This window comes from Anopheles ziemanni, chromosome 3, assembly GCF_943734765.1.
Source record: "Anopheles ziemanni chromosome 3, idAnoZiCoDA_A2_x.2, whole genome shotgun sequence".
In the NCBI taxonomy this organism is placed as follows: Eukaryota; Metazoa; Arthropoda; class Insecta; order Diptera; family Culicidae; genus Anopheles; species Anopheles ziemanni.
The window spans coordinates 30,588,563-30,608,935 of record NC_080706.1 but is presented as its reverse complement, the minus strand read 5'-3'; the positions used below and the strand labels follow the sequence as shown (position 1 = coordinate 30,608,935).

At 49.2% G+C, this 20,373-nt stretch overlaps 1 protein-coding gene across 1 annotated transcript in view; it reads right to left on the bottom strand.

The window, feature by feature from the left end:
• The window catches only part of LOC131286145 (putative leucine-rich repeat-containing protein DDB_G0290503), a 35,163-nt gene that overhangs the window by 1,944 nt on the left and 12,846 nt on the right, over positions 1-20,373 (bottom strand). Inside the window, exons 3-5 of the mRNA XM_058315035.1 lie at positions 15,724-15,731; positions 2,898-5,499; positions 2,615-2,818 (exon numbers count right to left, since the gene is read on the bottom strand). Of these exons, the coding sequence (XP_058171018.1) occupies positions 2,615-2,818; positions 2,898-5,499; positions 15,724-15,731 (2,814 nt within the window). The remainder of the gene's footprint in view (positions 1-2,614; positions 2,819-2,897; positions 5,500-15,723; positions 15,732-20,373) is intronic.

The following is a 20,373-nucleotide window of genomic DNA, read 5'->3' as shown; positions in this document are numbered from 1 at the left end:
GGCTGGTTGTGTGGTTTGGGTTGTGGAACATAGCAATACAGACTTAGGCGCCGGGTGTATGGCGAACGGCATTAACTTGCACTGCAAGCCGGAACCAAAAACAAACAGGCGATGTTTTGGGGGGGTAGGCACGTAAAAATGTTCGATCGGAATGTTCCCTTCATCGGTCAAACGACTATTCAATATGTCTTTGAGATAAACTGTTATTGTTTACAACTAATTCATTTAAACTCAACGTTTCAACCACGATTACATGATAGTCATTTAAATATGGACGAAACAGGGAGTCACTTTTGTCCATTCATTTGTCCACAATTTTTATCTCATTCGGACTCTAGCATTCTAGCTTTTTTCGCTGAACTTGCTGTTTTCTAACGCATCACGCGATTCAAAGCTAAAAAGCTACGGATTAAAGGATTAAACATCATCGGTCTAAACAATGCAGTTAGATAAGTTTGTTACTTTGTGAGCCACCGAGACCAGAAAACACAACAAAAATGTATTGTGAATCATTCGTACTGCGTGGCATGAGATGGCAAGATGGATAAAACCTACACAAGCTTAGCTGAGTTTCTAATGCGATAGGAATGTTTCAATTGTTCTTTGGTTATCGTTATTTGCAAACAGGCATTGTAAAAAAAATCAGCTGAAACAAAGCAATGGGCGAGGATATTAGCGATAAGTTGCATTACGCACCGAAGGCGAGTCTCTTCGAATCACACAGTTTTAAATCGATTTTTGGACATTTATAGTAAGGGACGAAATGCGATGGAAAGCAAGTGAATGTAAGTGATGTTGAAGCAAGCAAGTGCCCAGCAAACCAAAGTGTAAATACATAAATTAAAATAAAATACATATATTACTAAACAGAACATGAGTACGTGCATAAAACTGTAAAGATGTTATAAAATAAAATTACTAAAAAAATTGCATTCGTTCCTTTAAAAGTGCAAAAGTTCCTTTAAAATTTTAGTGCTCAAAACAAATATCAAAGCGAGTGTTTTGTTTAAATACACATTCATACACACACACACAAATTTTGTACTCTACACTTTCAGCCAACACAATCGCTCCCACTACACCCACAATCTTCCCGATCACCGCCAAGAGCTGAGTCCTTGCCGTTTGAACGGTGTTCGATCGTTTAACCGATGAGTGCTATGATTAAATGGTCAAATAAATCATGATGTTTGATGAACGTGGTCGAAAACTAGTCCCCCCGATCCTCGATTTTGATGTTGTATGCCCCGCTTCGGCCCGCCTTCTCCTATTCATCCTCCTACTCCTCCTTTCTTGCCAACTCTCGACGGAAAAGTGGATATCAGCTGAAATTCCGGGGTGCACGATGGTTTTATAGCCTAGAATTACCAGCTGATATTTACCTTTCGGTCGAACGCGCGGTAGGAGGGCGAGGGCTTGTGGTATGCGTGTGTGCAGATGCGGGGTGTTCGTGGTCGTGTGTTTGCCGAAACACCGGGGAGCTTACGGCGTTTTCCATTTCCTGATTTTTTTGGTCCCTTTTCACCGATGATGTGTGCCGAAACATATCCTGCCGCATTTTGATATTCGGTGAAGATGAAGCTCGGGAGGATACCATGGCCTAGCAGCCAAAAAAGCGCGAAGAAGCATCCACTTCTTTTGTAAGGACACACACACACACACACTTACGTTTCACTACTTCGCCTTTTTTCCCGATCGGACAGATGATTCTAATGACCAGGCGCCTCCATCTTCTAGCGCGCAGCATAAATAATTAGCTTGTTGTTAGCACAACACCATAGCACCGAATTCTTTTTTGTTGAATGACCGCGAATGAGAACCCAGCTGTTTGCTGCATGGTGAAGTGTGTTGATTGCACAGTGCACAGATGGATGATCGATATGCATTCCATCGCTCTCTCTCTCTCTCTTATCTCTCAACAAATGTGATTTGCCGTTAGTTGCTGTTAGTATGTTAGTTGATTTGAATGTTGGTCTTGTTTGTGGACCTCAACAATATTCCCTGAGCAATGAAAAGGTGTGTGAAAATGAATCGGAAAAAAGGGGTTTAAAAATCTCAATCTCAATGCATAACATAAATTATAAAATATCCTTCAAAACGATGCATACGAATCTCTTAGAGGCAAAAAAAGTCTAACGGCCGATTTAAACGATAATTACTTTCACTCAAACATTAACTGGCAACCGCTTTCTAAACCTTAAATCCAATACTTATAAACTCAAGTAACCATGGCAACGTTGAAGGAAACGATTAACAGTGAGCGTTAAAAGAAAGTTGCCGTCGTTTAAAATGGGTTTTGTGGCAATGCCTCGTTAAAACATAGAAAACAACTTTTGATGAAACTCTTCCGCCAAAGGGGCTCGATTCTAAATCCTATTCAATTCACACTTATCGCACACAAAAACGTCATGCCTCTTATCGTCTAGCGGCACGCGGGTTTATCGTATCGAACACGCAGTACCTGTTTGTTCGGATTAGTGTTAATTAATTGATATTGCTGATAAGGGCAAGCAAAACAAACGACAGCAACGCCAACCGCGGTTAGCCAATGCGTAAATTAACGCGTTACCTCGAACGCTACACAGCTCTAAGGCTACGGGTGGGAGCTACTTACGTTCCGCTTTTAGAGATGCCACCGTTACTTGCGATATCTCCAGCTGGTCGGAGATTCGGGCCGCCGCTAGGAGGCCATTTTTGGCATCGCTCAGCTGCTGTTGTGTTTGGCGTAATTTTTCCTTCAGCTCGTCGTCGCGCGCCCGGATCGCTTCCAGCTCCTTACGGATGTTTACCGTTGCCAGCTCGATGTCGCGTTCTCTATCTAGAAAGGTGAAAGCAAAAAGAGTAAGTAACAGGATGCGGCACTTGCTGCACAAAGAAAAGGGGAAGTGGTCACTTACTCATCTGGAACTGCTCCAGCGCGCACTGCAGGTTCGTTAGTGATGCCTGATTCTTCTGGTCGCGATCGTCGGCAGCGCCTAGCTTCGCATTCAGTTCGTCCCGTTGTTGCAGCAGCAGTTGGTACTGCGTCTGCAGCGTTTCCGCGTGCTGGTTCGCTCGGATACTGGCCGAAGTCAGCGCGTTGGTGGACTTCTTCACCTCATCCTCGAGCGTTGCTAGCTTGTGGCGAGCCTCGTCGTAGCGTTGCTGCAACTCGACCGTTTCTTGCGTGTGCGCTTCCTCGATCTCCATCAGATGCTGCCGGAGCCGTTCCTGATCACGCTGCAACCCATTCCGCTGCTCCAGCAGCTCCTGCTTCTCCTGCAGTGCCATCCGCTGGTTGTTCTGCTCGGTCATCAGATTCGCCGTCAGTATGTCGGACTTTTCACGCAGGAACTGTATCTGATCGGCGAGCCGCTCGTAGTCCTGGACCTTCTCGCGCAGCGACGGACATTCTGGGCAGGGTTGTGCCGACCGCTCGCTTTCCGCCTGCAGCAGCTGGCTGAGCCGCTGTATCTCCGCGTGGTACTGTACGCTCTCGTTGTGCTTGGTCGTCACGAGCTGGACGAGGTTTTCCTTCTGCTGCGTCAAGCTGTCCAGTGCTTCCTTCTGTTTCTCCATCTCCGCACGATGCTGCTCGTTTACGGCCGCCAGTTCCGACTCCAAGCGAGAGCGAAGCTGCTCCAGCTGTTCCGCGGAAGGTGCCGCACCCGTGGCCTCCCGAGCCTGCGCAAGGTCGGATTCCTTCGCCTCCAGCATGAGCCGCATCTCTTCCAGCTTTGACTCCCACTGACGGACGTTGTCGGAGGAGGTCTGTTGAAGTTGCTGCAGCTTATGCACTAAGCTTGCATGGTCCTCGTTGATAGTGCCCAGCTGTCCTTGGACGCTTTCGAGTTCCGATCGGAGCTGTTCCGTCTCCTGCATGCCAGATTGGCGCAATTGTTCGAGTTGTGCCGCCAGTGCCTCCTTTTCCGACCCGACCGTGCGCAACTTTTGTTCGAGCTCCTGCACGCGGGCCTTTCGCTCCTTCTGGCCCTCTTCCAACGCCGTTACCTTCATCTGTTGCTCCTCGTTCTCCTCCATAAGCTCTTCTAGCTTGCGCTGCGACTCGCGGTACTCCTCCTCAAGGCTCCGGTTCAACCGAGTCGAGTCTTCCAGCTGCTTCTCCAGCACGACGATGCTGTCCTCGGCGTTCTCGTTGATCGTTTCCAGCTTGTTGCACTTGAGGTTTTCGATCTCGGCAATCAGCAGATCGTTGTTCTTCATCAGATTGGAGCACTCCTTCTCGTACTGCATCAGGTCCGCGTTCAGCGTGTCCTTGTCGTGCTGGATGCGCGAGTTTTCCATCTTGAGGAAGTTGAGCTCCTTGCTCGAATCGAGCAGCCGTTTCTCCACCGCCGAGAGCTTCGCCTCGAGGTCGCGTGCCTGCTGCAGCCGCTGCTCGAGCGCATCATGTTGGGAGGGGTCGAGATCGTAGAACTTCCGTACCAACTCCACCAGCCGGCTCACGTTTGGATCGGTCCGACCGGTGTTGTTTGCCTCATCACCGATCTTGTCGCGCAGGGATTGATTTTCCTGGCGCAGCAGAGCGAGCTTCTCGTCGTACTCCTTCTCCTTCGCTTCCAGCTGGACCGAGTTATCGATGATCACACTGCGCAGCTCGTTCTGAAGCTCTCCAATCTCCCGCTCCAGTTGGCCAATTTGCTCGGAACGGTCCAGCTCGGCGGTCAGCTTCTGCAGATTGTCCCGCTCGGTGCACGCTTCGTCCAACGATTCCTTCAGTTCGTCGATTTCCGTTCGGAGCAGCGCCATCGTACGATCCTTTTCGTCCTCTCCATCCTCCTCCTTGGGCAGGGCCACGACGAACGGTTCCTCGGGGGTGCTCTTCTGACGCAGTTCCTCGTTTTCCGCTTTCAACGATTCATAAAGTTCGTTTGCTTCCGCCTGCTCGCGCCGCTTCTCGTCCAGCTGACCCTCCAGGGCCGCAACCGCTTCCATGTTCTCACATACGATCCGCTCCAGTTCCGCCGTCAGCTTCTCCGTTTCCTGCTGGAGCTTCACGTTTTCGGCGCACGTTTGGGTGTAGCTCTGCTCCAGCCGTTCGAAGCGCGTCCGCAGCTCCTGCAGGGCGGTTTGCGATTCGGCGGCTCGCGCTGCCAGGTCCGCCTCGAGCCGGTTGCACTTCTCCTGCAGGTCCCGCTTGCCGGCAACCAGGTTCTCCAGCACCACCTCATGCTGCCGATCTAGCTCCTCGATGTTTTCGTTCAGCTCTCGATTTTCGCTGCTCACCTGGCCGAGCTTCTCGTTGAGCAGCGCATTTTCCAGCTGCTGCTTCTTGAGCTGCTGGATCTTCTCGCCCAGCTGGCGCTGCAGTCGTTCGATGATTTCTCCTTCGCTCGCCGGCGCCTCGAGCGGTATCGTGGTCAGCTCGGTGCCGGACGAGGGCGACTCGTTGTCGTCCTTCTTCGACGAGGACGACGTCGACGAGATGTTGTTCTCCGAGTCCCAGAACCAGCTGTCCTCGAGGGTGCTGGTGACGGCGCCGGCGCTGGTGGCATTTTGCTCTTGACCGCTTTGCGACTGCGAATGGGAAGGAGTACGGGGAAAAACATTGCAAGTCAATAAATGCAGTCATCGGGCACAGTCATCGAAGTGAGTGAGTTTGATTGGGAAACAAATTTGTACACCGTTTGACGTTCAGTGCCTACGTGACGTTTCAGGCAACAAAACCACGATAAGCCAATGTTTCCGCAAGACATTCGGCCGGCACGACCACTCCTTTCGGCATTTTTGAAGCATGCGTAAAGCACCACAAAGTGACACGCCCGTTACACGGGACGTTCCGTCGAGGTTGTACCGCTTATCAGAGTTCGTCGAATTGCCCCACCCGCCTCAACGTGTTGTGGTCCGTTGCATCATCAAACTACGTGAAAGGTACCTCTCTCTCCACCTCTCCACATGGCTCTTCCGAACGTTGGTTTCCGATGTCATTCTCGATCGCCACGATCGATCGCTGGTGGATCGCAAGAGATCTCGACGCGTAACCTGTATTTAGCAAACTGCACACGGCCTTCCATAGTGCCGGATGCGCTTGCCGTCAGTGGGTGGACAGATGCGGCCAGCATGGTTTTTTTTTCTCTCCCGGCCTAGAAATCCCCCATGATTGCTTCCTCTTAGGCCGCGATGTATCTATTCGGTGCGTGCACAAAATTGCACGTTACCCCTGCAATAACGATGATGGGCCCCAACAAACAATAGCACAGGTGCAACGGAACCCGGCCCTTTCGCCCGTTCCCTTTTTTGCCGAGATGGATGGATCGGATGTCATGCTTGTGATTAATGGCAGTTATTTTGCAAAATTAAATAAGTGCACGGACCGTCCAATGAGCGATCGGCTGTCGTCGTCTCACAGTGGCTAACAGAGGGGGCATTTTTAACTGCTTTAACTGAATTAACAGAAAAGATCAGTATTTTTTTAAAGCACAAGAGTTTGCGTTCGAATTACCAAAAATGTTAAGGCACATTAGATAATTTGATTAAATGAAATAAATCTAAAGCACCGTAGACAACTTTCAATGTTACTACATTCTATTTGATTTTGTTTTTACGTTGCTCAAGACGTTATTTTAAACTTTCGTTGTTGAATTCTACAGCAAAATTGTGTGAAACATAAATTAGCTGCTGTTAGTTGCTAACTCAAGAGCCACACGTGTTTGAAATGTCTATTCCTGTATATATGCGCTCTGCTCGTCTTCATTTGACACTGGTTTTAAACATTATATATTTTAATTTGCAGAACACGATGAATTTGTATAATTTATTTACAATTTTATGATCGTGCACCACAATGCTTCAGCATCATTCGGAGGGGCAGAAGACCTGACAACTCAGGCAGGAAAGCACACTTTTGCCCTTTCAGATCGCCAAAGATCTCTCATTGTTGAGTTATCGTTTGCTAGATGCAGAACGTTCCTTATTCACCATCCACGCGGATTCTATTGCACGATCCGTCTCCCTCTCTCTCCTTTCCCGATAAGATCATTCCGCTGGCATCGATGGGATGGCGGAACCGCGTCGAATTTCATAAATCACTGCACCTGCAGAACCCCGCAATGATGATCGGCGGTGATCGCATCTCGCACGATTCGTCGACGACATAATAATCATCGAGCGAACGTCGTTTCCGTTTCGGGATGCAAACTCCATAGATATGGAAAGGGAGGGAGGGAAACGGTATCCAATCGATTTGCAGCATCGCAGCATTGCAGGTTTGTCACCGCGGATGCCACCGTCGATGCCACCGTCGAGTCCCGAGTCCATAAACAACGCGTTATGCAACACGTGTGCGACGACTTCGCGGCCAACCACGGAGGAGCGCGGGGGGTTATGTGGGTGTTCCACAGACCACCGACTGTTCGCAAACGGTTCTCTCGCGTACATAAAACAAAACAACAACGTGGGGGAAAACCGTCGGGTTCCGTTCCGTGGGGACGGGACCTTGGGACGACGTGACACGAACCGAAACCGTCGGGCACCGGCATCGGCAGTCAATCTTTATGCGGCCAAGACGCTGATAAGTGCCTGTTACATTGTTCGTTCGTGTGGCTTAATCGTCTCGCTGGTGGCTGCTGAATTTCTAAGCAGCGGGTTGAAGGACTACCGCGCGTGAATATGATGTAATTGCAGGTACGATCGGTCGTGGCGAGCAAACGCACTCACAAGCGTCGCAGCACTATTAGGAGCGTTTTGTATTACGTTGTATTTTACTGCTAGTCTTCGGTTAGCAAATACATAACAACTAGCCGAAGTACATCGGTAGCTCCCGTCCTTCATTTGCAACAAGAATGCTCTAAATGGCCAACACATGTTTGCTCACAAACACAAAAACGGGAAGACTACAATTTCAAGGTAAATTTAACTCAGCGAAGAACACGGATTATGGTGTTAATTTGCTAGGTTTTGTTCAAACGCACTCAAACTAAAACTTCTCGAGGCCGAAACATTTTTGTAAGATTGTCAAAGAGCAAAACCTTGCGTGCGAAAAATTAAAACGTTTAACGAACAAACGTTGAAGATGTCGGGTTATACCTGTTAGCTGCATTGGTGTGGTTTTAACACGAATTAAGTCACACGTTTTTAATGATTTCATGGAACTAAGAATAACCTAGTACTGGGAAGTCGTGGGAGAATAGAAGTTTTCAGAGAACAGCAGTGCAATAGCATTGCTTATGCAATCGCCGGGGTAAACCCCGTCCAGAATTCTCTTTAAAGTACGTGATTCGTGCTCCCGCGGCTCGTTACAAATGCCGGATCGGTATACCAACATATTTAAAACGTCCCATTTGCCGTAATATGTCAAGCGATCATCCATCAGTCGAAACGAAACGAAACGAAACGAAGCGAAAAGGTTGCGAGCGGTGTCGCGGGCCCCATAATTGCTTCCCGGTCACTTGTAGGGCGTAATGAATTGCTTCCTTTCCCTTTCGGTTTGTGATTATTTTTTCCTCCCTTAATCCCTTAGTCCACCAGCGTTCGATCAGTATCTGTCGAAGGGTCGGAGTACTTTTGTTGTTCAAGCAAGAAGTCATCTCACTCGTAGCTTCCGAACACCAGCACGTGCGCGTCATCGTCCATGAGTCAACGAGACGCAAGATGGCGTCGGGCACGGAACGTGACGTCGTGTACGGTTTGGTTTTGTTTTTCGTTCTGTTGTTTCGTTTTCAATTACAGAATCTCGAATCGGCCACGAACCGGACCGGTGGCTTCCTACTCTGGCCTGCCTTCGGTGTAACGTTGGCGTATGGGTAACGGTGAGTCGTAGCTCTAACTCTGGCAGCGTTTACGTATGGCGCTCGTCCCCAAACGACCGGTGTCGTGAGTAATGGACGGCGCGCCGTGATTGGTGGGGCCACAAATAGCCGTGCAACGATTAGAACACCTTTGAAGGGCAATACGGTGGAGTCGGTTTGCCTCCAGCAGGATTCCCCTGCATCGGTTGCATCGGCAAGAACGGTAAAACAGCGACCTTCGAACGTTTCGAGATCTCAAGTGCACTCGAGATAGAGGCTAGTGGAGTAACTAGCGTGGTGTTTTTCATCGCACTAGTACGAGCAGGTGTCGGAATGAAGGACAAACCCTGTCTGTTGAGGAGGTTTTTGAACAGTTGATTTGTGTTTGTCTTAAGAGTAGTAAATTATCTGAAAACGTACAACATATTTAACCGTATAATACATTCGAAGTAGCTGTTGGAAAACAAAACAAAAGACTAACCAATTAAACCTCGTTTTAAATTTGAAATCATTTCATCTCAAGTCGACACTCCTTGGAGGAAAAACACCACAAAGGCATTGAAGGATGAATGCGAGAATGAAGTTGAAACCACCAAATAAACAAACAAAATAAATCATGGTTTACCACACACATGCGTTTCGTGCTCATGCGCTTCGTCCGACATTCAAACGTTCGTCTCATCGCGGACGTTGAAGTCTTTTGTTGCTGTTTGCAACGGAACGAAACCGGACACAGGAATAGCTGCAGAATATGTTTTTTAATCGTTGTGGATTATTTTTTCTTTTAAAGTATCAACCTTCAAGGTGATGATTATTTTATGTAGTTTGATAGAAAAAAATTCCACTATTAGAAATATCGATACATTCACGCTTGTACGGAGAAACCTCAAAGAGTATTTGAATTCCGATTAACTTTTTTTTTTTTGTGTACATAAGACATCAATCACACGTTCATCAAACACTGTTGCTTCCACAAGATGATGTATGGTAAACCTTTACCGTATATTAAATATACAATTTCGCTCGGAAACTCCGGTACGATTCTACCGGGCAGATCCTTGCACAAATAACATATTCGCAACGATTGCGATCTGTTGATCGACGAGCCGCACGAAAATGTCAATCGTTATGCAACGGCCATCTGTTTGGCTTGCAGGCCCGTCTAGGGTCAGGGCGGCCATCGTTTGCGGCAAACACGTGCCATCGTGAATAAATGGGACAAACAAAACCGCGAACGCATACCGTGGTTGTGGTTGCGGTTTCGAAGAGCCAAGCTTCGCGATCGAAATGGGTTTTAAAGCACACATTCCACTACAACCCCGAAAAGTTCCCGAATAAAGGTATCATTCATTCACCGGCCCGAACGAAAAAAGCTGTGCGCTGGCCAGCAAGTTCTGCCCCAGCCGGACGTTGCTGTGGTGGTCGAATGCTCACGTCAGCAAATCGTACGATTACACGCGCGATGACGATCGCGAACCGTCGATTGCCGCTTCCATTGCGGAGGTCATCACTGGACGATTCACAGGTTTCGCCGGGCAAGAACGCATCGTTAGACGCATGGGAATGTAAAACAAAAAAAAAAAGAACAACTTAAAGTACGACGACGATCGTTGATGACGGACGGACGGGTACACCGATGACGACGATATATGCTGGCGGGTGTACTCTAGCGCGACCCTCGACCGATGCCGTGTGCCATGGCCATTAAAAGCCCCACATCGGAGCAAAGTGCAGCACACAAAAAGGGGTGGGGGGGCAGCACACACAGACGCGCAACGTCTGCGGCCATATTGGAGAGAAGCGCAGCGCGGGCTATTATTTAAACGTTGCACTTTTCGTGTCCCCAGGGTTAAAAGGGGGAGAGATGACAGTGGGCGGGGGGGGGGGGGGGGGGGGGATGGAAAGGGTTCCGCAAGGAAACGCTGGTTTCATGATGTTTACGTTTAGCGTGGCATTGCACGCCACCCCGCACAACTCACCCCTTCGATCCGGTGGCAATTTTCCTAATCCTCCCGAGAAGAGTCGTATCGCGTAAAATGGAGTCAACTTAATTCGCCAATAATGCCTAAGTGGTCGTGTCTCAGGTGGTGGTAGTGTTGAGGTAGCTGGACGGTCAGTGGCGTCTTCTCCCTCCCCACCGTGCACACCCGGGGAGGTTAGTTAGGTAGACATCCACGAAAGGAAAAGCTGACCAGATGCTATCGACGCGTGCGTGTGGTGACAAACAACACACGACGCTTTCCATCATAATCATCATCATCATCATCGATGTTTGTACCGTACTGTTCGGTTGTTCGTTAAGATGTAATTTAATTTTATGTAATCGCGGCATCACGCGACATGCAAGCTGTTCTATTCGCAGACGTCGGCGAACGCACGATTTATTCATACTCATCAGTACAATGATAAACGATGAGCTCGGGGTTTATGTGTACACAGGTGACACATCATTCAATTACACCGTTTTATTGAGGACAAAACATTGGCACACTGAGTTGGAGAAGATCGCGGCAGACACGAACATCGTTCGTCATTGCAAAATTGGTGTGACTTCAATTAACCGTTACTTCGAATCGATCCATCAAATTATGCTGCAGTCCACTGTTTATGTACTTCTTGTTAGTTTTACATTTTCTAAGCAACTAACACACTAACTAATCACTTTTATTTAATGTATAATACATGTCAGTCAATAGTTGCATTTTCGAATTTAGAATCGTCATGCAGTTCCCCACAAGATTGCTTCAGAAACGAAAAGAAAACTCCCCAAGCCGCATCCGGACCGACATCGGGACACGATCTAGCATAGCGCACATGCACATAGGAGCGGAAAAATTACCATTCCAAATTTGCCATCGCCATCGATTTGCGCGCCTCCCGCGGAATCGGATTTCCCTCAGCAGCTGCTCGGCCGCCTCGGCCCGCACACACACACACACGCAAACCCGGACTGTTCCAGCGCTGCCGCCTCTGAATATGCTCGCGCTACTTAACCCACATTTCGCGCCGATAGACTTCCACCTTGCCTTCCCTCCCCGACGGGACCCGGGACCGGCACCGGCTGGCGCGGATGCGTTTGCATTTGGGAGTCCAAATCGGAAGAGAGACGATACTTCCCGTCCCGGAACGCCCCGCCGGTCGGGAGCGCAGAGGCGTAAGGGAAAAGTGCAAATGTATGCTAAACCCGAAACCGAATGCGGGTTGCGTCCAAGGGGGAGAAGGGGGCGACTCTGAAGACGAACTATGCACGTCTGGTCGGTTGGCTTGGAGAGTGGGATCACCTTCGACAGAACCGATCCCTCAGTGTGCGCACTAGTGTGTGTGTTTGTGCGTGCCTCGAACAAAAAAAACCTCGAATCCCTCAGGGCAGAAGATGACGGTCGAAAAACGCCACCGGCCGCGGCAACCAGGCAGGTGAGGCGCGCGGTTGTGTGTTTTGTTTAGTGGGAACATGTTAATTAGAATGCATCACGAGTTCGTACGGGTTATATAAATTTTCATAAACATACATACGATTTACACCACGGGCCCGGAGAGCGATCGAACGGGGCGAAAAGGTGCTACCGAGTCCGATGTTCGGAGCGTCTTTCTAAATAATTCATAACATCCATCGCGATTAGGGGCGGACCGGTTGGCGACCGGTTCTCGGTGGTTTGACCACGCACAAGATCGAGTACCATTTGGGAATGATTCCGTTTGCCTCGGAAGAACAAACCCCGTGTCGCTCGAGAAAACGAGAGCTATGGTCGGACGTCGATGGCGAGTCCATCCATCCCTTCGAGATGGATTGCCGCAACTCGCACCTATCGCCGGGTCAGCGATAGACCCCCGCAGCCTGCGGAGCTGGCTGGTGTGAGGACGGGCAGCCAACCGAACCATAGTTGGTGGTTCGTGGTCGTGTTAAAGTGTAAATTGACTCTCGCGTATGCATCGGGGTTTTCTCGTGCGCCGCCTCGCCTAACGAGGTTAGCATAGGGAAGTAGGTGCCAAACGAAAGCGCATCTCGGAAGGGCAAATAGGCAGCCGCCATCGGGCGGTGTTGTGGGGAGGACCCCAGAGGCGCCAGAGCTTTGGGAGAGGAAGATTTAGAACAACTTCAATAGTCAAGCTCTTCGTAATGTATTTAAGTCATACACATGATCAGTTGACTTATGAGTGGTTTAATCCATAACAATTCACTAAACTATCATGTTTAATTATTTTCTGAGTATTGAAAAAATATAGCTATATTACTAAAAAATACCGTTGGGTTTTGGAAACACGAAAACATGATAGTTTTAAGACTATGACTTTAAAAAGCATTGAAAAAAAACTTGTTTTTTCCAAATGACCCTTTTGCTTTAAATTGAGAGTTTCTAAAAAAAGGTGTGTTTTCTGTTAAACGAAAATGCACAATCGTTATTTAGAGTATGATTTCATCGCCACCGCGCAAGCCGTTGGAAAATTGCGTGATCCAAGTTGAGATAAGATAAGGTTCCCTTCCTGGGAATCGGAAGATAGCTCGAAAGTTGTAACAACTCAACTCTAAGAGAGCATGCAATTGCCTGCATACTTTACGAGCGTTAAGCTTACTACCTTTTGAAGAGGGTGAACAATTTTACACAGTTGTCACACTGAAACGTGTCTAATGTCAGGCCGATTTTACCTTAGCTCGATATCGAACTCGGTTCGCTGTAACGTTAGTTTCGTACCTAAATCACCAACTCCGCGTCAAGTAAATGTTAATGACTTGCAGGAGAGGACGGAAGAAACAAACAACACGCGGAACAAAAACAATTGAAACCATACAGCCCGTTGCCCTGGTGGTTGGCAAACTCAAGATCATAAACAAACACACACATGGACACCCCCTTTATGTGAGGCGCGCCATTCGTGAGCAATGGCGAGTCCTTCCTTGCGGGTGGAGATCGCAAACACGTACGCGAAAGATGGCACGTTTCGTTACGTCACACGCTGACGACAGCTGAAACGATGGCGATATATATTGGCGATACGAGACAAACACCCCTACACCGCCGCCATCGTGCGATCGATTATTCTAGTACCACCGACTCCCGGTATTGCTGCCAGAATCTGTCACAAACTGCTACTTCCTCGTCTAACGATTGAAGAACTAGGTTGGATTTATTCGAAACTTATTTGGAACTAGTTCAGAAGGACTTCACTTGCGTTTGTAGCTCATTTTGCAACATTACCCACGTTCGCCGCCACGTGGCCGGGAGTTGGATGCTCACGCGGAACGTACGTGGCGTTCGAACGGCATTGGCGAAAACATGGCGTAAGCCCTAACACAGGGCCCCGCTAACGGTCCCCCTTCGGGGATGTTGGGGGCCGATATGAATGTTTACTTACTCCGTTGTCTGTCGCAATCAGGCCGAGGGGAAACCCAAGATGTGCGTCAGGCCGGCGACGCCATTTTGAATGTGTATCATCATCGAACGCGTGTCCTACCGGTCTCTTCCAGGTCGCTTCCAGCGCTCACGTGCCCGGTTTGACTTTCGATAATTCTCCAGCGTCCACAAAGGCCTCCGCTTGCCTCCACGAGGTGCTCGTTGATCCTTTCCGGAGAACTCCAGAACTCCAGAACTTCGAACACACTGTGTACACGCGGGTAACGATGCTTCTCCCGACAACCAGACGAAGACTGCGGCGATTTGTCCGCTGGTTCGGTTTTACACCAGACCAGCAAAGCTTATCTTTACGGTGTTTGTTCCGCTTTTTGGGGTGTTTTATTTTCCCCCCCTCACCCCGCCGCATCTCCTCTGGCATCGCCACCATCCCGACAATACACACAAATCGTCCACCGGAAACCGGGTGATGAGCTGGCAACTTTGCTCGACCTACCCCGCGCCTGGACAAACTCTGGGACCGGGGGGGAGGTGCGCAACCAACGATGAAGTGTTTCTTGATTGTTTTCTGTACACCCACGGTATGGTTTTCGAACCTAATCACACAAGCGCATCACCAGGAGTTAGGTCCAACGAAAGCGACACCACCGGGAAGTAATCTGTTCGGGTTGGAAAACAACGGAAGGAACACACTGACTACGGTAAAAGCTGTGCAGCTTCAAACGACACGTCCCGGGCTCGGGCTACTGAGACCAACAACCCGCTCGGTTGCCACCGTTCGCGAGCGCACTCGCGAAGCTACTAGCAAGCGCGCTGCGTTGCCGTCCGCTGCGAAGTGCCTACTTAGCTCGATTTGTTTCTTCCAACGCAACGCGCGCCGTTCCGCGGGGGAACAACACCGACGCCTGTGGGGGTCGTCGTCATACACAACGACGACAACACGTAGCTCCGGCCGGTGGTGGTGTGTGGTTTGTTCAGAACACACTCTCCTAATAGGTTGCCACCCCTGTACCCCCCAACCCCAAAAGCCCGGTTTGCGTCCGCGATATGCGTTGATGGAGCATCTCTGGAACGTTCACTCTGGAAGAGTCGCGGACAATTGTGTTCACTGATAAAAAAAAAAAGAACTCAAACCGAAGCAGGCGTTTTATGTCTGGTTTTTTGGTTGTAAATTATTTCCCTCTCGATGCGCGGAGGCAGAACAACAAGACGGGCAGGGATGCGCGCGGTCACACACGTCATTACTGGCACCAGGCACAAACACCGAAAAGCACCGTGTATAGGTAAGCGGGTTTGAGGTTTCCTTGTTTTTCGGACTTAAGAGACTTGCGCACTTACGCTCAAACACTCACCAAACGTGCGTGTCCACTCACTCACTAACGGCTACTGCGCTTGGTAGTAGTCTCGTACACCCGGGAACCTAAATCCCCCCGAGGGGTTTGGGAACATTTGTCAATGCACCTTTGCACGCGAAAAGACAAACGACTTATTCTGAAAGGGCCGCGATATGACACCTCGGACGTTCGGGCGAAGACTCGTGTGACCGTTGCGGCTTGGGTCGGGTTTTTATATATCGACCGCATGGGGAGCCCTTTCGGGAGTCGCGCCAGGCGCTCGCGATCGCGCAACCGAGCGAGACGGGACACCACGGGTCCACCTTCGTGTGAGGCGCGGAACGCCCCGACCGCGAATGCATCCTGCGACGGCGAAGAAAGAGACCGTCGGTCTTGAGAACAGACGCTGCTCCGCAGTAACGCACGAGGAGGAAGATGGTGTGCAAACAGAGCCGGCAGGAAACGGCGCGTCAGGATCAAAAGGCGACGAGGCGCGCACCTCCATCGGTGTGGAGGGAAGCGGGATGCCAAGCCACACGCATCGCCGAAATGGCTTCGGTTGGGTTCGGTTTTTATGGAGGTAGACAAAAAATGCATTTGCTGAACGTTGGGCATGGAAAGGAATCGAGTTGGGAGGTTTAGTTCTCCTTCTAACTTTCGCCCGTTTTAGGCGGGACTTATGTTTTTCGATGAATGTTTTCTAAATTTCCCTAAACAATCTAAATTGCAAGAAACTAGAAACCTCGAAGATCGCTCCTTCCGCTTCCACGATCACTTAACATGTAATTGTTTTCTGTTGCCTTCACACCGTATCTTTCGTACAACGATATCTTCTACACAAAGCTACACGAACGACGAAAGCGATAACCACATACCGATCCACAATGGTTGCCCACCCCTCGGGCAACATTAGGTTCACCTTTCCCGGCCGAGAAGTCTCCCGCATATCTCACCGCGGTCGTTCTATTTATTTACACCATCTTCACCCCGCGCCTTTGACGTAAGTCCCCGTGCGATCGTCCGATGCGCTGTCGTCCAATTCGTCGTGGCGGCTTTTGAAAATGGGAAGAAAATGAGCAAGTTTGCCTACCGGGTACCGGAGCAGTTGGAGAAAGCGAACGTGACGTCCGAGTGAGCGGACATATTTCGTTTCTTTTTTTTTTTTTTGTTCCGTCCCTTACTGCTGAACAAGCTTTGCTAGGCCAACTTGTTCAAATAAAATATATTTCATCCACCAAGGGACAGCCTCAAATGCAATCAAGACATCCTGTTTGGGTTGCATATCTCAAAGTTCCCGCTTATGTTAAGATCCTTAAATTGATATCAAACAGATTCATCTCTGAACCGTACCAACAAAGATGAATAAAATATGTAGAATAAAATAATAACTCATATGTAATAGGTGTAAAGAATAAAACATCCGAAAAAAATGCGTAAAAAAAGGAAATGTAGATGAAAAAGAGTTCAAAATTTACAAAACAATATCATACCCAACCTGCGTCCATCGGAAAGTTATCGAAGCTAAACACACACGTTCAACCAACCTCAATGCGAACTGATGCACCTTAGTGCTAGTAAACGAGAATGTGCGACCCGGTACACCACTAACAGCTGCTCTCTGTATAACTAGGCAAAACTGGAACAATCGTTATTTGAACAAATGGTTCACGGGTGTGAGTCAAAGCCGAGACTACACATAAATGAAGTGGAACTACCGGAGAAAAAAGCGCTGCGAGCCATTTCATTTCGTTTAATTTGATGGTTTATAAAGCTAATGCATTCAATTTCACAGGTTCGGACTGCAAGCTCAAGTCTTCCACATGCACATCTTGCTTGAGTGCACTCCTAACCAATTGGTTTATGTCTTCGCTTCAGGTGTCGCGGACACGGACATTGGATGAATTCCCCCCGCCCTTGCCAAGTTCGCGCAGAGAAGAGCAAACGAAACGGTTCGCTCCGTGACAGTTTGAAAGATAAATGGTGTATTAGCTAAATGGAAAACTAATCACCTCGCGAGGCTGACCACCTTCCAATGCTCAACGGTGCACCAACAGTTTGGTTATGGATTGGTTGCGACATCGAGCCCTTCCACGGTCGGACATGCGGTTTGAGGGCATGCTGGAGATGCTGTCTTATTCTAAAACCCAGTGTCCAGGTAAGGTAAGAGGTAGCAATTGGATTAATCAATCGTTTTCACCCGATGGTGGCTGTGCGGAGTCGCTGCAATGTCGGAATGATCATCAGGTGCTTGTTGTCGGGGGATGCCTTGAAAGTAAACTCGGCATTTGTTTGGATTCCGTCGCGTGTTTCATGCTGGTAGCATAAAGTAATTTATCATTTATTCCGACAAAAGTAAGGTTATAGGCAGTGGATCATAAGGCATTGAGTAGTGGATCGTTCTAGCAGTACTTATTTAGTTACTACTTAAAGAGTCAAAATCAGTAGAAAACGAAAAGATTTACCTTCATGACGATATCGCTTGGGTTACTTTTTAATACAAAGTTTGACTGAAACAACCCCCGGCCAACCTTCACACCAGCACGTTACTGCGGTCTTCTGTCGTAAAGCTTCCACATTTAATAGACTGTTTCGCCCATAAACCCCCCAGCCGATCGTGAATGGATCGTCGCGGAACACAACTCAAGCTTCAAAGAGCACCATTTAGCTCTGCAACTCCCGAGTTCCTTCGCCGACGATGGCCGCCAGGAGGGTAGCTTCGAAGGGAGGGCGGGCTGCTACCGTGAGATAACAAATAGATTTGCACCTGTTGCAGTGGTGCACAATGCTAGTATGCTATTTAGCGCCCGAGCCAATATGCCAAGAGCAGCACGGGACAGACTGGGCGAAGAGAATCATGCGAAGGTTACACGCCAGCGGAAGCTCGCGTGTTTCAGCACCGAACCGGACGAATGCACGAAGGCGTCATTTGCGTTCGCCGGTGATAAATGGATCGCAATCAGTATTAACGGCAGTGCACGACGGGTCAGCATGGATCCGCGTGCGGTAGAGTTTTGCATCCTTGAAAAGAACTATCCTTGAATTCGGTCCACAAAATGGCGTTTACGGGGTTCTTCGCTTTGCTGATCGAAGTCCATTTGGTTAGTTGATTTGTTGATTGTTTGCAATAATAGATTCAATAATTAATAAAACACCTTTTTCTAGGGACCTTTTCCCCATTGATGGGAAAATCAAACAATCAGCAAGTTTCAAAATATGGCACCAAACACCTAACGGTAAAGCGATTTAGAAACAACTCGTACACATATCTTCCAAAGAGGAAAACTACTTTCCAGGCAACTGGCTGCGGGTCCAACGCCGACCGCTCTTGCTAGGGGGGCTTGGCAAGAGATAGAAGTCGCAGCGAATGTGGCCCCCTCGAACGGTGCGAGTATATGTAGGAAATTAATATCACTATGCTAATTTTCCGTTCTGGCCCGAACGGAAGGAATTCTCCGTGGCCGAGAAGCGAACGGAGGAATGATTCATGCGGGTAGTAAAGTATTCCGAGCGACTTTTGGGCTGGGGAGTACCACGCACGATGGTACACGAAGACACACTACCACCTGCTTGGTTGCGCTACCAAAACCACCCCACCCACACACCACAATTTCCTCCACCCCCAGGGTACAAACCCGTGGAAGGATCATTCGGCACCGCCATCTCCATTTGAGTGAGTAGAAAAGCAAACAACCCGGCGTACCGACGATCGGAACGGAAATGACTAAAAACCCGAACGCTGCTCGGAACGTACTCCGGGAGTGCCCTCGTTTCACCTGTGGCCAAGCTTAAAAATCATCCGTCCACGGCCTATCTTCGATGGCGTGGAATTGGGACGTCCGACGCTATGCGTACGCACTTGCGTCTACGCGACCCCAAAAAAAAAACACACTGACTGTCTCCGGTTCCCGCTGAGTTCCACAGAGTTCCTCCCCCCCCCCCCCCAAAACCGGTCGTCCGGTGGTCGGGTGCTTTTGGCGCTAAACAAATTTTCAATATTTTACAACCAAATTCCACACTTCATTTAAGATACGGTCACAGCGCGGTCTTCCTTCACTTGTCTCGTGCTTCGTTCGATTTGGTATGTCCATGGGGCGCTACCGGTCCCCCGGTCGAGGGTTAAGTAGCGCACAGGCTTCTCCAAACAGGACGGACGGACGCGGACCAAGCCAGCCCATCCGGTGGCGGTGGAGTAAGTTCCAGGTCGCAAGGGACCCGCGTCAAGGTGCACCACTTACCGGTCAATTCCTAAAACAAACAGGATCTTTGTGAAGCAGGGGAGGGAAAAAAAACGGGAAAGATACATGACCGTCTGGAACTACAGATGCAGGTTGTAGTGAAGCGACTGCGACCGTGAAGGCACCTCCAGGTACCGTACGACGATTGGAAACATTTCGGAGGAGCACTGTTCGGACCTTCGAGCCACCATGGAACAAGCCACCGGAAAAAGGTTGTCCCGAACGACGGACGATCGTTTCGCTTTGGCGTAATCTTTCTTGACGGTTCTGTTTGTCTCCAGCGTCGCAGCCCAACGGTAGGGGAGCAGCATCGGATCGGCTGTCCACGGTTCGCAGGTGGGCCAACATTCGAAACGCTGGAACAACGCTGAAATTGGTTCATTTTCATTGTTTTCACCGGCTCCACAGTGTCGACCGGAACGTTTTGTGGCCAGCTTGAAACGAGGGAAGTTAAACAAAAATGCCAAGTCGCCGCCCACACCGTGCGGTCCTTATCGGTCGGTAATGTACCGTGAAGATGCCGCCTGTTGCAGCAAACGACTACACACCGGGACGGTACGGAGCGTACCGGAAATGTTGCATCATAAGGTGAACCCGCAGGAAAGCCGGAGCCCATTAATGGAATTGTGCAACACGCATGAAATTTCACTTCGATTCGGAACGGGATCGGTCCGACACAACGTCTATAAGTGGACGGAATAGTTTAACGTTTCGCGACGATTGCAATGGC